At 40.9% G+C, this 17,777-nt stretch overlaps 1 protein-coding gene across 1 annotated transcript in view; it reads right to left on the bottom strand.

Annotated features, from left to right (window-relative positions):
- The window catches only part of LOC120548394 (synaptic vesicular amine transporter-like), a 65,344-nt gene that overhangs the window by 27,314 nt on the left and 20,253 nt on the right, over positions 1–17,777 (bottom strand). Inside the window, exons 6-9 of the mRNA XM_039784658.1 lie at positions 15,700–15,792; positions 15,021–15,110; positions 11,000–11,043; positions 6,223–6,283 (exon numbers count right to left, since the gene is read on the bottom strand). Coding sequence (XP_039640592.1) covers positions 6,223–6,283; positions 11,000–11,043; positions 15,021–15,110; positions 15,700–15,792 — 288 coding nt within the window. The remainder of the gene's footprint in view (positions 1–6,222; positions 6,284–10,999; positions 11,044–15,020; positions 15,111–15,699; positions 15,793–17,777) is intronic.

The following is a 17,777-nucleotide window of genomic DNA, read 5'->3' as shown; positions in this document are numbered from 1 at the left end:
GGAAGCATATATAAGGAGAATAGAATTAGTCCAAGCACTGAGCCTTGAGGAACGCCATGGCTAACTTTAGCGTGCTTGGAGGGTTTATCGTTAATGTTAACAAATTGGGATCGCTCAGAGAAATAGGACTTAAACCAGCTTAGTGCGATTCCTTTAATGCCAACTAAGTGTTCCAGTCTCTGTAACAGGATGGTATGGTCAATAGTGTCAAAAGCAGCACTAAGATCTAGTAAAACAAGAATGGAGACAAGTCCTTTGTCTGAAGCAGTTAGAAGGTCTTTAGTAATTTTCACCAGTGCCGTCTCTGTGCTATGATTCTTCCTGATTGAAAGTCATCAAATAAACTATTGCTATGTAGAAAATCACATAACTGATTAGCAAATACCTTCTCAAGGATCTTGGCTAGAAAGGGAAGGTTAGATATAGGTCTATAGTTTGCTAAGACCTCAGGATCGAGGGTGGGTTTTTTCAGAAGAGGTTTTATCACAGCTATTTTAAATGACTGCGGTACATAACCTGTTAATAAGGACAAATTGATCATATCTAGTAATGAAGTGTTAACCACGGGTAACGCTTCTTTGAGTAGTCTCGTTGGGATGGGGTCTAAGAGACAGGTAGATGGCTTAGCTGAGGATATCTTTAACATTAATTGTTGAAGGTCTATAGGATAAAAGCAGTCTAAGTATATGTCGGGAATAGTCGTTCTTTCTAGCGGTCCTGCGTTTAAAGGTGAACCGTTAGAAGTTGAGGGCAAAAGGTGATAGATTTGATCTCTAATTGTTATAATTTTATCATTAAAGAAGCTCATGAAGTCATCACTACTCAGAGCTAGAGGAATAGATGGCTCAGTAGAGCTGTGACTATCTGTCAGCCTGGCTACAGTGCTGAAAAGAAACCTTGGGTTGTTCTTATTTTCTTCTATTAGTGATGAGTAATAGTCTGATCTGGCCTTTCTTAGGGCCTTCCTATAGGTTTTGAGACTTTCTTGCCAATCCAAACGAGATTCTTCCACTTTGGTGGAATGCCATTTACTTTCGATGTTTCGCAAGATTTGTTTTAATTTGCGAGTTTGGGAGTTATACCAAGGTGCTAGTTTCCTTTGCTTAATCATCTTCTTTTTGAGGGGAGCAACGGAGTCTAAAGTCGTCCGTAGGCAGGTCGTAGCACCGTCTACAAATGTATCAATTTGAGAGGGACTGAGGTTAACATAAATGTCCTCTGTTATGTTAAGGCATGACAAAGAGTCAAATTCTGTTGGAATCTCTTCCTTAAATTTAGCTATAGCACTGTCAGATAGGCATCTAGTGTAGAAGCTTTTATCTAATTTAGTATAGTCAGGTAGTAAGAATTCGAAAGTAATTAAAGAATGATCTGATAATACCGAATTCTGCGGAAATATTATTAAATCCTCAATTTCAATACCATATGCCAGCACAAGTCGAGGGTGTGGTTACAACAGTGCGTCGCCTTGTGCACACTCACAAAGCAGTAGTATACTTCATGTTAAACATAAATATATACTGATTCAATTACAGCAAAGACAACGTCGGCAGTATTGACGGCAAAATAGGCTACAGAATATTTTGTTCTGTATTAACAGATGTAATATTTGAAAATCAATAATGTTTTTTTTTTTTTTAATTACATTTATATCTGCATTTATGTCAAAACCTAGAGACTTTCAAACATCAACATGTCATTTATTAATATGTATTTGCGTCAAAATTACATATAAACATCTTTTCCATTCTATTTTGCCGGCAAACGCTTCCAACACGCTTGCGTGTTGTGTGAAAAGTAGGCGTTGGTTCTATTTCTAGCATGCACGCATTTTTCGGGGCGGCTCGAGCCGCGCCTGAGATGTGCGTGTCACACAGGCAGTGTGCAAGCTCTAACCTGTTACTGAAATAAAAACGGACAAGCCACGCAGCTGACACGCTCACGTGACGCAGCCAGTGTGTGGCCGGCCTTAAATCTTGTGATTCTGTCCTTCTGGTGATCTGAGACTTTAAGACTCTTTGTGGCAAGTCATGGATGTAAGCCTCTGCAGGGAGAGTGAGTAAATTTGTGTTCCTGTTTAAAGGTGCTTGTTGTCAATTAAGAGAAGCCTGCAATCATTCGTATAATATAACATGATGGCACATAAATTTAACCTCAAGACTGTTTTTTGCTGCATAGTCCAGTTGTTTTCCAATGCAGTTAGCAGTAGGAATGAGATCATGGCTTGAAGAGTTTAGCCTTGGGTAGACTCCGTGGGTAGACTCCGACCTGCTAGGATTGTGAAACTTGTGTTTCTCCACTTTTTGACATTTTGTTCATAATGACTTTTGGCCTGTGTTCATATCATTCCTGTCTGTCACTGCAGAGGATCACCACCTTGTCAGAGTGAGAAGGCTTGGGTTTGCCTGTGTTGTCTGGTGCCCAGTAGCTTTTGAGGCTGGATTCACACCTGCAAAAAAAATAATAAAAAATGTATATTTGCAGTAGGCTTCAGGTAGGCTTCAGGTTATTATTACCACAATGAATTCATAACCTAGGCTTAGGCTTACCTGTGTCCCGTAACAGACATGATTTGTCTGGACTCCAGCCCGGCCTCAGACAGACAACGGACAGCCGTGCTTCTAAGACTGTGGTTGGTGTATCTGGTGGTCAGACCAGCTGCTTTGGACTATCGTGGAAGCATGTCCCCCAGGTAGTTCTTCCCCGTCGGCTGTGTGGAGTACCAGAGATGTGGTTTGAGGTCCTTCAGTGGATGGAGGTAGAAGGCGGTGACACCCGGCGGACGTCTGGCGAGATATTTTTTCGAGCTCAGGACTGGACATCTGGGGTTGCACCTCGGAGGTTTTCCTTGTTTGGTCATTTGGATGTTTGTGGTTCTTCGTCTCCGGATTGAATGACAAACTAACGTATTCATCCCCGGCGTCCTTTCCGTTGTTTAAAAAAGTCAAACAAATGTTAAATGTTAAACCCAAACATGCAGTGAGGGTGAATTGAGAAAACCTAGAATAGGCCCCTATTCGCAAGGTGCAACCCCCGATCTCCTGTGGAAAGGCTGGGGACATGGAATCTGATCTGGGCATGATCTACTTGGATGCTCTACATGTCCTGTCATGCCAGCTCATTGGTGCATGTGTCTGTAGTAATCCAACAACACAACAGTTGTAAAAGAAGCCATCATGATGAAAAAGAAGGCCTTTCAGGCTCGCCTCTCCTGGGTAACTTCTGAATCAGCGAACAGGTATCTGGATGCAAGGAGGACTGTAGCTTCTGTGGCTGCAGATGAGGGCAGAGAGGCCATGGAGGAGAACTTTCTGTTGGCCTCAAAAAGTTTCTGGCAAATCATCAGACAAGTCAGGAGTAGAAACAATGGCTTACGGTGCATTCAGACCAAAAAAACGATCCGGTGAGTCTCCGCAGGGTAGTGCGGCATGGGGAGTGTCAATGAAACAGCACATTTGTGTTCTTAAACCCCCCAACAAAGCACAAGTAGACTTTATATTTCACAGTTACTGTTTTCCGTCAGATCATTTATAGATTTAGAGGTTTTTCCAACCCCCTCGAAAACAGCTTCATTTCCCAGGAGAGAGAGAAAGAAAAGAGAGGAGCGAGACACAGCGAGTGCTTTGTTGTTGCAGGAAACAGTCAGCTGTTACACAACCTCGCAGGCAGTTCAGTGTTTGTCTTTCGTTTTTACCCTCAAAGTGTTTTAAACTTTCTTGTGGCAGCGATAAAAGCAGTGATGTTTCCTTTTCACTGTACAGGATTCTCACACTGCCTCAAAACACGTGGGTTTGCGTTTCGGCAAAAGTTGAGTCGGTCTCAGCTTTTCGGCGCAGGCCCTCTATGTTTTTTTGAGTTTCCCCCTGCTGCAACCCCCACCGCAACCTAAACACACTACCCCCATTTGATTGTCGTGGACAGAAATTGAGCAGCTAAGCACTGGGAAGCATCCAGTTTGGTGAACTAAGAACTGCACAGTTTTGCTGATGATGTAGTTCTGCCTTCTTAATCAACCTGTGACCTCCAGTGCACACTGGGGCAGTTTGCAGCTGTGTGTGAAATGGATGTGCTAAGAGTCAGCACCTGGTACTGTGCTAGAAAACAGTGGATTGGCCCCTTTGGCAATGCTCTCAATTTAAAAGCCGTGTTCCAAACGCTACTCCATGGTCTTGATCTTCGGATGGTGACTGAGTGTGCAGACAAACTGCCAAAATGAGTTCAGAGTGTCTGAGCTCAACCTATTTTACTGGGCTCTATTTAGAATTTAATTGTGCTTGATAAATATACTGGACGGAGTGTAACTTAAAGATGGTACATGAATTAAATATAAGGAAATTATGGAACACACTGAACACAGTGTTGTTCACAGCATTTTTCTGATGGATAGATGACTCTCTTTAACATGCCAAACCCACTTCACAACACAAGGCCAAGCCAAGCAAAGTGCTTTAGACAAAAAACAAGATGTGGGTCAATTGCTTTTCCCTGATTTTTTCCCAGTGTTGTCCGCAAGGCCAGATGAAAACTCAAAAACAAAGAAATAGCAGAATCTATGTCATTTCTTGCTTTACAACATATATAGCGTTGTCAGTATTAACAAGATAACCATATAATCACTTAGATAGATGTGTTTTGAAAAGCAAACTATATCATTGCTTAGAGTGTGTGTGTTGAAAACCCCCAAAAAATAACATATATCTTGCTTACATATTGATCTGTTTTGCATTTTATGACAGAAAGAGCTTTCTTTGAGAAACTGTAAAGTGTAGGAAAGCACCTAGACAGATAAGAGCACAGGCAGGAGCTGCGGCCTTGACGAGTGCATGCAGCTGTGTGTGTGTGCGTCTTGAAGGCACATGTGTGGCCATACACAGCACACGAGCTGTAGAGTTCATGAAGTTCATTACTGTAACGTTATTTGTGAAGTGTTTCCTACATCACCTTACAAGGATAGGGAAGTACATATAGTACGTCCCTTTTGATAATTTTGGGAGGAGTAAAATGTTTTTCGTGTATAAATATGAGTGTTTTTGCCAAGTAGCAGCCCCTTTTCGGGTGCCCCTTTTGGGTGCCTTTTGAGCCCTTTCGGGTGTTCCCTTTTGGGTCCCTTTTTGGGTCCCTTTTGGGCTCCCTTCGGGCTCTTTTACCCGAACGCTTTACGTGGCATCGGGATGCCATGAAGCCTTCTCCATCTACCCTTGCACTTTCTGTTGCATTAGGGAAGATTAATTGTGCCTCTCTCAACTGGAGAGGGGTTCCCTTGTGCTCGCTGAGTGTAAGGGAGGAAAAGAAAAAGAAAAAAAGAAAAAAGACTATCTCTGAGAAGTGGCTAAAAAGTGCTCTTCTCTCTTAGTTTGCCCAGACGCTCTTTTCGCTGCGTTTTGGGGAAGATTTATTTGCCCTCTTTGACACCAGAGAGGAGATTACCTGCACTCTTATGAGTGTGGGAGAGACAGAGCCAGGAGGAAAAGAGAAGCAGCTTTAAATACCTCTGTTAGAGCGGAGGCTTTATTTTTATCTTTATTTTTAGTTTTATGTTGTAGAGGACCACTTGCTTTTAATTTCTGCTTTTGTCACAAAATAATAAAAATCACCTGAGTCCGACTTTGGACTAGGAGAGCCAACTTTTGCCAGTTCCTTATTTTTCTCTGGGATCGTCTTGCCCGCTGTCAAGCCGGGAGGGTTTCCCCCCTTACGGGTTTAGTGACTCCTCTTTAACCGCCCGTGGCCAGTTGCGGCCCGGCGGGGATCAACTTGGACATGCAGACCTCCTGTTATCTCCTAGTGGGAGTGCATTTCCCTATCTACTTGGGGACGTCTGGTGTATTGTGTAGTGTGTATCTAACCTCTTTTCTCGCCTTCGGGTTCCCTGATCCGGGCGAGGGCTTCTCCTTAGACGGAGGGCGTTTGTGTCTCTATAAACTAAATTAATCAGGGAAGCGTCAAAAGCAACTCCTTTTTAGTATAGGTCAAAACATCCGCCCCGCTGACGGGCAACTGGCGTTCGTCCATACGGCAAATAGGGCACTAGTAGGGCCGGGGTTTGCTGAGGGGAAGGCAATAAAAAGGGGTTGGCTCTGCCACAGCGAGCGACGCCTCAGCGAACTGCCACACCGGTCGACACCAGCCCCATTATGAAGAGCAATATTCCACTGATGCTTCTCCTAAGTGGGATGACATTAGGTTTCCTCATAATACTGTGTGCTGGTATTATTTTCTTACCAGCTGCGATCAGAATGTATGGATCCTTTATTAGCGTCAATAGCGGGGTCCCCTTCTGACTCTGTGAAGGACAAAGGCACAAGAACAACATTATATATTAAATACAAAAAGCTTATACCATAGCCCTCAACCCAACGCACTTGTAAAAGATGCAGGTTACAAATCTTAGTGATAAAAAGCATTTTTATACTTCCTTTGTATGTTTGCACACACTGCCAACATCACCTCACTTTGTCAGACCTTCCTTCACAGCGCTGCGGAGGAAGGTCTGGCTAGTCCACACAGCATTCCAGGATGGGAGAAAAACGTGCTCTGGTTTATTGGCATTTCTTTATACCAATCACAATCGTCTTGGGCGGTGCTAAGCGCCACGGTGACTCTGCAAAATAGCCTCGGGAAGGAACTTGTTTTGGTGGAACGTGTACGTTCAAAAGTAGTTTTAGTCGTGCAACAGAAAACTCAGATTGGACAGATAGTCTAGCTAGCTGTCTGGATTTACCCTGCAGAAATCGGAGAAGCAGTTAACCATAGTCCTCACAAATCCAATGGAGATTAGAACGCCAACACAAAGGAAGAGGAAGGGGACGGACATCCGGCTGAAAAGAGCGAAATCAGGAGGAATTTCCGGCGGCATCGGAACAATCCCAGAAGAGGAAGGTTGTGGATATAGACTAAATTTAAGTTAACCTCCTCCTCCCAGTGAAATACAACATTTGAGAACTACTCTAGGGTCTGGGTGTCATAGCACTGACTGAATTAATTTACGGAGTGTCTATTTGCACCCCCGGTACGAATAGCCTCGGCCACACAGCTGAGCTATTTACACCCTGTGACGTAACAACAAAAAAACGTTGCTCGCGTGCACCGAAATCATGGCGGACGTTCATCTTCCATGACCGCAGAAACTGGCATATTAGGGAAGTTTTGTCTCTAAAGTTTATAACAATTGAATTTCTAGCGGAAAATGGATACTACAGTTGCGCTTTCTGTCTTCAGTGAAAGCATACAACTGTTAGTTTGTTAGTTAGTACCTATTTTTTTGTATACAGTATGGTTAACTAGCAACCGAGGCTTGAAGAAACCAAGTGGTAAAAAGTTGTTCAATTTCCTGAAAGAACTGCTAGGTGAGTGGTTAGTGCGCTTGCCTTTGGTATGGGAGTTTGGAGTTTGATTCCCCTGTGTGGTGATCTTATTTTTAAAAATTTGGATTGGATAATTTGCATGCAATTGCGCAAGTCAGGACCCGCGAACGCATATTTTTTTTGCAGGGTGGTAGGGAAGCTAATATGCCTGCTCTGGGTTGGTTAGGTTTAGGCAAGAGGAGTGGGATGGTTATGGTTAGGGTAAGAATGTCAGGGCAATAATATTCCAAAAAGGTGTAATACATGAGTAGTATGGATAACTGTGTGTAAATATATGCCAAGGTACTGTAAATGCACAGGGGTGCAAATAGCATACATTGATATTTGTACCAGGGGTGCAAATAGCATACACTTCTAATTGTACCAGGGGTTCAAATAGCATACACTTCTAATTGCACCAGGGTACAAATAGCATACTGCTAATTGTACCAGGGGTGCAAATAGCATACACTGCTAATTGTACCAGGGGTGCAAATAGCATACACTTCTAATTGTACCAGGGGTGCAAATAGCATACACTTCTAATTGCACCAGGGTACAAATAGCATACTGCTAATTGTACCAGGGGTGCAAATAGCCTCACCCATTAATTTATGGATAATATCTGCAACTATATTTAATGTAATACCATAATACCCTTGGATACACAAACTCTCCAATGACATTCTTTTCAGTGGGCAAATATGTAAGGCAAAGTAACCAAACACATGGTTAATGGAAACTGGCTGACAGTACTACCTTTGTTTAAAAAAAATTATGAATAAATAATTAAAAAACAATAAATCAAATATAAGAAGAAAATTTAATTTCATAAATCCCCACTGCTTACTGGCCTAGAGGTAAGTCACCAAGTCCATCCACAGATCCAGTTCATCCTGAGGATTCTTTGTGACACATGTATGTTTACCATCAAAACATGATTCATAAAATCATACCAACAATTATTAGGCTATTCTATGCAAAACATTTATGTATAAAGGCTTTAGGCTGCCCTACAAATTGTTGTAGGCCCAGTTTAATATGCAACTTCATTTTATACAATATATGTAGTAGGGGGTCCCTGCTCCATCTCTCCTTCAGTTAAGGGGTCCTTGGCTTAAAAAACGTTGAAGACCCCTGCCTTAAAGTAATTATCTTGAAGAGTTTCCTTTAAATAAATGTCCGTTAAGTCACTATCTATTGTCGAATGAGGTAACACAATGGTGATTACCATTATGGCCTACTGATGAAAGCCCTTGAATTTTCAATATTCATTATACAGTATGTGGCATCATTCCCGGAAAATATCACGTGGCACACAGTTAGTGGCATAATTTCCATTACCCAGCAGAGGTTGGTCCACCAGAGAGGGTAGGCAGAGCTAGCGCAACAGACTCGCTCCTCAACTGCCAACTGACTGACGTCACACAGGCGACACTGTTTGGATCTCTGGGAAGTGAGATCCCAATACACCTACAATTCCCTCTTAGCACCATAGTTGAACGGAGATCTTCCAGATTGTAACTTTAAAGAATTGGCATGTTATTTGGAGCAAATGAAAAGGCAAACATGTTATACATGTAAAACTGAGAATGAGATATACTGCTAATAGGACTAACGTAGGTACCGTTCACATTTTAACCGGTAGCTGAAATATGGTGCCGGTACCCAATGATAGAGCCTGAGATGCTCAGGCCATAGCCTTGTTAAATCAATGGTTATGTTTTTTAACTGACAGCTGACAGAGATTTGACCAAATGTTTGATCAATTTAGCCTCTCGAATCAACACTTGACTTGCCTTCAATAAAATCCATAGATATAAAACACTTCAAGCATATAACAATGTTAGTTTAAACGTTTATTATCACCACTACTGTGAAAAGGCATTTTTGACAAGCGGAGGCAGGCTGCTGCTGCTCGCACCGACGTGCAGAAAAACAAACTCTTCCAGTTTTGCTGAAGACACGCTCACTGAAATGGAAATTTTGTAACCCCACCCACAATCTTTACCTAAACCTAACTGTCCCGTTATTGTCCCACATGTCAGTTAAACGTAAGCCAAGAGTCCCGACCAAACCCATCTAAATATGACGCCAAAGGACTAGACGCTAAAGGAGGCTTTTGCGTCAGTAACAAACGCCAAAGGCCCCTGACCAAGTGTTGCTTTTGACGCGCTGGGAGTAAGAATGTGTCGAACATGCAGGTTTTTTTCAGTCGGTATAGTAAAAAGTACCACATTCGGTACACAACCCTATTCTGCCTTGCTGCAAGCCTCTGTGCAACCTAACTGCAGTGTCTAATCAGGCCATTGGGCATTTTTTAGAAATGCGTTAGATGAAGAATACTGAAAAGGTGAAAGCATCTGCTATTGACCCAAAACAGATTATCTCGTTGGCTTTGCTTCCATCAGCAGATCTGTTTGGCTAGTATCCCCGCTAATAGATCAGATCATGTGTCATCCTGAAAAGATGCAGCAGAGCACTCTTTCTTTCGTTTCTGAAGCAGTCATTAATTAGTGTTAAAAAAACTATGTCTAATGAGTTAATTGAAGCCACTGTGAAGTGCTTTTCACTCTCTTTAAAGCTAATGGCCCCATACTGTTGTATCTACCCTGCCCCAATCACCTTGTTACAATTACAATTAAGACTCCATGCAGAGGAATAAGCATGGAGAAGCAGACACACGTGACTGACATCCATGGGCTCTTCTATTGTTAAATCAACGTAGACGTAGTATGTAGCCGGGTACAGCTCTTAGTGCCCTGTACCCGGCTCAGAGACCCCTATTCTCGGGTGACTCAACTACCAACTGCTGCTGATAGGACGGAGCTCTGTAGCCGGTGTCATGGCTTTTTGAGTTCTTCCGCTCCACCAGTAGCCATCACCGTCTCCGTCATCTACTTTTAACACGATCACGTCAACAGAAAATTGCGTTGCCTGTATCTTTTCACGGCAACCCTCCATTAAGTAACAGCGACAGCAAAACTGCATTTCACACTATTATTATGGTTAAACTTTGCAATTAATCCGCAGTTCACTCTGAATCGTGAGTGTTGATTCATACGGACCATGGATCAACTATGATCTGTTACACCACTACTCCTTTCCTTGTACTTTTTTTTTCAAATAGACTTCTAATTGGCTGTGGCCTGGGGCCTCTTGGCAGCCATTGTTAAAGACACCCATCAAATCCACAGATCAAAGAAAAGAGCCAGTAATGGTCTGACGAAAGATTACTTCAATTACTTACAGTTCCCTTTGTTGCTCTCATTCAGGTTATGTGGGCATATACAGTTTTAAGTCAGTAATTTTAACTTTATCTTAAAATGGATTGCAAAGGTTGGATCCTGAATGTTAAATTGTGAGTGTCCTTGTTTGCTTGGGTGAATGTCAGGCACTGTAAAGTATTTTGCACTAGTGTCAGGTTAAAGGTTCTATGTATAGTACGTGCAGTCCATTTACCATTTACCAAAGGCCATGGATGTTTTGTTGCATGTCATCCACCTTCTCTGTTTCTCTTCACACTTCCTGTATGTATGATCCAATTAAGAAAAAAATGCCATAAAAACTTCTTTGAAATGTTTTGCAGCTGTAAAGGTCATCTTAATGAAGTAAGATAAGCTTTAGGAAATGAATGATCATGCTACCAAACTCACCTCTGGTTCCACCTTGGTGGGTTGAAGAGCAACGAGCTGCAGAGCTGTAAAGACACACATTGATTAAACTCAATATTAGCTTTTGATATCTAAGCAGAGGTGGAAAAAGTACTAAAATATTGTACTCAAGTAAAAGTACCAATACTTTGATGAAAAATTACTCAAGTAAAAGTAATATGTAGTTCATTTAAAATGTACTTTAAGTAATAGTTACTTAGGTCATGAAGGTCATGAATTCAAAACTATTTTGTTTTTACTCAAAGGAAAATGTATAAACATCTATACAAATGTATACACATGTAATAATAACATAACACATGTCACACATGACATTTAAGACCCTTAGAAAGGTATAATGTGCAATTTTAGTTCAGACCATCCCATAAAACGTTTTCAAACAATCAATTGAAAGTGAAAGTACCAGACATTGTTAATTCTGAGGGACATCCCTTTCTTCACAAACATAAACAACAGTTATAATGAAAATCAAGGCCAAATCACGTGTTTTGACTCCATAAATGGGTTAGACCCATAGATTGTTAATTATATTAATATAAACAGACCCTAATGTTCACAGCCCAGACTAGCAGCTAGCTTCTACACACCTAAGTAGCCTGTATGAGCTAATTAGAGGTATGTGAATTAATTTAGCCAGTCTCCTACATACGTTGTCCTACGGAAGGGGTGGGCGATTAATTTTCCCAAGGGGCCACATGAGAAACAGGGACTGTTGTGGAGGACCGGACCAATAGGCTCAATATTAATTTTATGTCAAGTGGCACATTCTCAAACGTCTCTTTTTACGCTGGGCATATTAGCGCAGCAGAGTCCACCAATCACTCTTTAATAAACTCCCCTTCAGAAAATGGCTTACTGTTTTGGCGATTTTACGGGCTATCCAGGGCTGGACTGGCCATCTGGCATACTGGGCATTTTCCCGTTGGGCTGACGCACTTTTGGGCCGAATCACTGATATAATAGGCCTTTCTTATTTATTTTTTGCCCATAAAGAACTGACAGCGGCCCATTGGTTAATTTTCTTTATTGGCAATTGCCTGACCCAATCAAATCCAGGAACCCCTTTCCCCATTCCCGGCCCTGAGACACAAGCTATAATAGTTATGCTTATGCTGAAAGTTTAGCATCCAAGTTAAAATGGACAAACGACCACCAAAGTGCAAGGGAGGTGCCGAGAAATTACAGGAGAAAAAGATGAAGAATCTACAGGCGGATGTCTCAAAATGTGCCAAAATTTCTGACATGTTTGGGGCTGTAGTAGCTGCTTCAACATTAGCATGACCTGAAGTAGAGGAAGGAGGAGAGGTGGCTGGCTATACAGAGAAGCAGAAACAACATCATGACAGAGAAGAAGCCGAGAGTGCTCATGACAGGGCCATGGGAGCGAGTGAGGAAAAGATGGAAGAGAGAGTAGAGGACGATGTGATAAGGAGTAGGCACATTAACAGGAACTCTCAGGAAGGGACGGCGGCTCTGTGTGTGTGTGTGTGTGTGTGTGTGTGTGTGTGTGTGTGTGTGTGTGTGTGTGTGTGTGTGTGTGTTATGTGCGCCTCACGTCATAATGACAACAAGCAGTTTGGCTGTAACATTAACATGGCTGTCAGGTAACCTAATTGCTTAAGCTTACATTGAAAATGCTAGCGGATGGCCAGCTGAAATGTCTGTGTGATCTATAAAATCAGTTTTGATACAAGCATCAGTGTTCCTTGAATTGCTTAATGAGCTAATGTTATTCAGTAGCATTGCAAATCCAAAGTTCTCTTTTCCAGGGCATATACTACTCTCAGCTTTATTGTAGGAAGTGTTATGATTATGGTTATTGTATTTAGCAGACACTTTTGTCCAAAGCAACAAAATATGAATCTTATAGTTAAAATTAACAGTAAACAGTTTTTAAAAGTTGCTAAGCCAATATTAAGCAAAATAGTAATAATAACAATAATGGCAATACAATATCAAATATCAATTAAAGCTGCAAGCAGCGTTGGACGGGCACTCGCGCCTCTGCGCGCATCGGGGTTAATGGCGGATGGCGCTCCTTGTGACTGTGCATTTGCGCGGCACTCAGACACTGCAAATCATCACCAGTGAAAAGGGAACTCCCTGCTGAGTTCAATGATACCTGACACAAGATTCTACCTTAAACTGGTCACCAGTTATGAAAAGGGGCATGGCTTTAGCATAGGCCACCACACCCACACCGTATGACAAAAAGTTTTTCTTTTAATAGCTTTTCATCTTTAAGGTGTTGAGATGGGACAGACCAAATTTGAAGTCCATTGGATGAAATCTCTAGGAGGAGTTCGTCAAAGTATAGCACCTTGACTTTTAGGCCTACTTCCTTTTGCCACTGTGAGGGGCTATGACTTTGAGTCAATTTTGTACTGTAAATGTTCTCAGAGTTAGAGTCTTATGAATCATGAACAGTTTTGAGCCAATTGGACAATGTATACTTGAGTTACACCCACTTTCTGTTTCGATGGCGAAAAGCACAAAATGGCCGCCCCGTCACGTCCATGCCCTATAACAAAAACTTTTTCTTTTAATAACTTTTCATCTCTAAGGTCTTTAGATGGCACAGACCAAATTTGAAGTTGATCGGATGAAATCTCTAGGAGGAATTTGTTAAAGTACGTCATGTGGAAATGGCCAAAATCGCAGTAATTTCGAACTTTCAATTCAAAATGGCGGACTTCCTGTTGGGTTTATGGTATGGCTCAAATGACGTTCTTTGTACGTCTTGACATGCTACATATGTGTACCAAGTTTCGTGAGTCTATGTTAAACGTACTGCAGGGGCTCAATTTTGTTAATTTTGTAGGGGGCGCTAGCGAGCCGTTTTTTGTGTGCCTATTCCCGAAACCGTTAAAATACGTAAATGTTCACCAGTCCTGATGCAACTGCCAATTTTGGTGAGTTTTTTAGTATGTTAAGCCTCTCAAAAAGGCAAATAATTTGCAGGGAAAAGAATAATAATTCCTTCAGTTTCAATAGGCACTCTGGCCCTAATAATTAAAAAAATAAACAAATACCATAAATACACAAATAACTCTAAGAATTAATTATTTAAGTGTAAGATCAACAGATAAGTCTTGAGACCCCTCTTGAAGGATCCAAAACTATCACATGAACACAGAACACTAGGCAACTCATATCATAGAATGCACGCATATTTTAAGAGGACTGTCTGCAGGGAATGTGTCTGACCAATCACAGTGGGTGTGGGCCGCCTGGGCCAAAAATGCCAGCGCCGATTTTTTGTCCCAGTCCAGCCCTGGGGATATCACAAAGCTGGTCTTGACTGCTGCATCCCTGGATGCCTTGTTGCTTTTGCAGCATAACTAGCAAAGCTAGTCCAGTTGTTGTATTTCTCTGCATGGTGTTTAGTATTGTAGTGGCGAATCAAATTATAATCCTTTAACACAGTGATCTTTTCTTCGCAAACTAGCACACAGCTTTACCTTTGACTTCAGTAAATAAATACTTAGAAGTCCATGTTTGGTTAAAAACTCGGCACTCTGTATCAACCTTTCTTTCTTTCCCATGAGCTGACATTTTTGAGGGATAACAGCTCATTCACGTCCATGCTAACATCTCCAACTCAGTTCGCGGATCGCCGACACATCCATGGGTCCGACCCATAGACAGTAAAAGAAGGTCCGACCTTCCGACCCTGCAGTTCTTCTTCTACTTCTTTTTAATTGTGACGTGCAACCAGAGAAGAAGAAGCTGCATACGTAAAATGTAATGAAGTACATTTTAAAATACCGATTTTAAAAACTACTTCAAAAATACAAAATACACAACTAAACTACTCAATACAGTAACATGAGTAAATGTATTTCGTTACTTTCCACCTTTGGATTTAAGAGAATACATAGTATTTCAAAAATGTATGGAATTGTGTTCAACAATGTTGAGCTCACACATTATCTTTGATTATATTACTATTTGATATATTGTTCTTAGTTTGGACGTACAGTAAGAGACAATGTAACTATACCTCCATCAAACAAAGCCAGGAAAGCCAGAATAAGGAAAGGAGCAGTCTTCCCAACAAACTCATACATCACACTGCCGAATGGGGGTCCAACTGTGGAGAAAACACTGCATGTTCAGTTGTGGAGAGATCAACTTTAATATCACTGCAGTTAATGCAGCTTTTTAACCTAGCTTTTTAAGACAGCTCACGTTGCAACAAGTGTGTCAGGTTAGTTTTGAAAAACATACCGGGAAAAACATGTTTTAAAATGAGATATTTGTATGGAATGTACAGTAAAACCATGGAATATATGTTTTCACTTGTGTACTAAAAAAGTTGGGGTGACAAGTTTCATGAAATAGCCCCATTAAGCCACAAAAATTTTTACTAGCTTAGACTTGGACTGGTTGTAGAATGATGAGTTTGTATGTCTTTGGTCGCAGCTTTATGGTTTCTTGAAGTTTTGATTGATAATTTACAGAGGATGGGAATGTTTTTTCTGTTCAGAACAGATGTGGAAGTGTTAAGCTAAGAATCTTGCCTAGTGCAGCTGTAGACAATATGTTACGGCTGGCTTTCTTACAAAAATGTATTAATAAGGACTCAGCATTAATGGTAGACACTCAACCCACGCTCCATGTTTAGTCTGTTGTCACCTTTACAGAAATGTCTCTTGGTTGGACTACACTTGTTTACATACCTAACACTCCCAGTGCCAGCCCCCCCAGGGCGATCCCGATGGCCTTGCCTCTCTCCTCATCATCTGTGTAAACACTTGCAAGCATTCCCATCCCTGAAAACACACAGATGTAAAGATCGTGCGTGTATTATCACTTGTTCATACAGGTTTTACACAACAAAACCATTACTGATAGAGCAAGTCCTATAACAGTTATACAAGACATAATTTGTGTGATTGACATGAATGCTACTGTAGCTAGTTCCATGATGATGAAGTCTTTGGTAACACTTTATAATAACCATCATTACATAGATAGATGGACCAGATATTCCTAACACTTTGTTAAAGAGTAACTCTCGCCAAAATGCAACCTAGGGTCTTTTTGTGAATGTACCCGATTCAAACTTTTGTTTAAAAGCATATTTAGGACGGAAGCGCCACTTTTAAGATTCACCGTATTTTCGTTTTTCGGTCAAATGGCCTTTTGAATGGGAGTGCTATGGGCACTTTTATGCTAGTCTCAAAATAGCTATTTTTAAAACACTAAGAAGGCTCAACACAACATGAAATGTTGCTCGAAGTATTACCAGGGGCTCTACACCTTAACGAAAGCATTGACCATATTGTTTGTGTACCCAGAGTTTACTAAAAAGAAAGGTTTTGAACAACTCATCGTAGCTCTTGTTGTTTCCGGCCGCTACCACCTCGGCAGTCAAAACGAGTCGATATTCGAATGACAATGAACGGACTCCATATGAGGCTCCTTTTTCAACTACAAGGTCAATATTGTTTTTCAATAATGACAAAACAAGAAATAATCCGTGCATTTATATGGAACTAAGCTTTATGAGCTTTCCATCTTTACTCTCCTCCCTGTTACGTTGCATTCGGAAATCAATTGTTTTATACTGATAAAAATGCTGCGGCCGGAAACAACAAGAGCTATGGTGAGTTGTTCAAAACCTTTCTTTTTAGTAAACTCAGGGTACACAAACAATGTTGTCAATGCTTTTGTTTAGGTGTAGAGCTCCTGGTGACCCTTCGAGCAATGTTTCATGTTGTGTTGAGCCTTCTTAGTGTTTTAAAAATAGCTATTTTGAGGCTATCATAGTAGTGCCCCTAGCACTCCCATTCAAAAGGCCATTTGACGGAAAAACGAAAATACGGTAAATCTTAAAAGTGGCGCTTCCGTCCAAAACATGCTTTTAGACAAAAGTTTGACTCTTGTACATTCACAAAAAGACCCTAGGTTGCGTTTTGGCGAGAGTTACGCTTTAAGGGTTACTAGTTGCTTTGTAAACCGTCTATAAACAGTTACCACCAGTAACATACCACCTTCACAATTCTTGCGTCCATTGAACTTGTGAGTTCATGGAGAGTTTCTGCTTGAATTTCTTTGCAGGATATCAGAATAGCCTCCCAGAGCTGCTGTTTTGATGTGAATTGCCTCCCACCCTCATAGATCTTTTGTTTGAGGATGCTCCAAAGGTTCTCAATAGGGTTGAGGTCAGGGGAGGATGGGGGCCACAACGTGGTTGTTCAATGAAATTTGACTTATACCCTAACGGTTGGTGACTTGAAAATTGTACTGCATTGACTATTTAGGAAAATTAGTGTATATATCATATAATATGGAACGCGGTGTGTATATATATATATATATATATATATATACACCATATAGATACGTACATATATATGTATGTATATAGATACGTTTTTAAATATAATTTAATGAAGGGCAAACAATCTATCATTGCTTCACCAAGCATTTACTAACCAATAAGTAACTATGAAAAACATCAGTCACGACTTTACAATAGCCAGCCATATAATGTTTATAGTTGGTTTACAAAGTATTTATTAACAATTTAACAAGGTATTATAGTCATCCTTTGCAACTTTATAATAACCATCCAGACACTGTTTATAGACGGCTTACAAAGCAACTAGTAACCATTAACTAAGTGTTAGGAATATCTGGTCCATCTATCTATGTAATGTTTATAGATGTTTTAAAAATGTTTTCTTAAAGGTTTACAAACATTTGTTAATCATTACCAGATACCTAATATAGTATATGAGGGATATAATGT

The sequence above is a fragment of the Perca fluviatilis genome, chromosome 19, assembly GCF_010015445.1.
Source record: "Perca fluviatilis chromosome 19, GENO_Pfluv_1.0, whole genome shotgun sequence".
Taxonomy (NCBI): Eukaryota; Metazoa; Chordata; class Actinopteri; order Perciformes; family Percidae; genus Perca; species Perca fluviatilis.
Note: the sequence above shows the minus strand (reverse complement) of the source record. Positions and strands in the feature narration are given on the sequence as shown.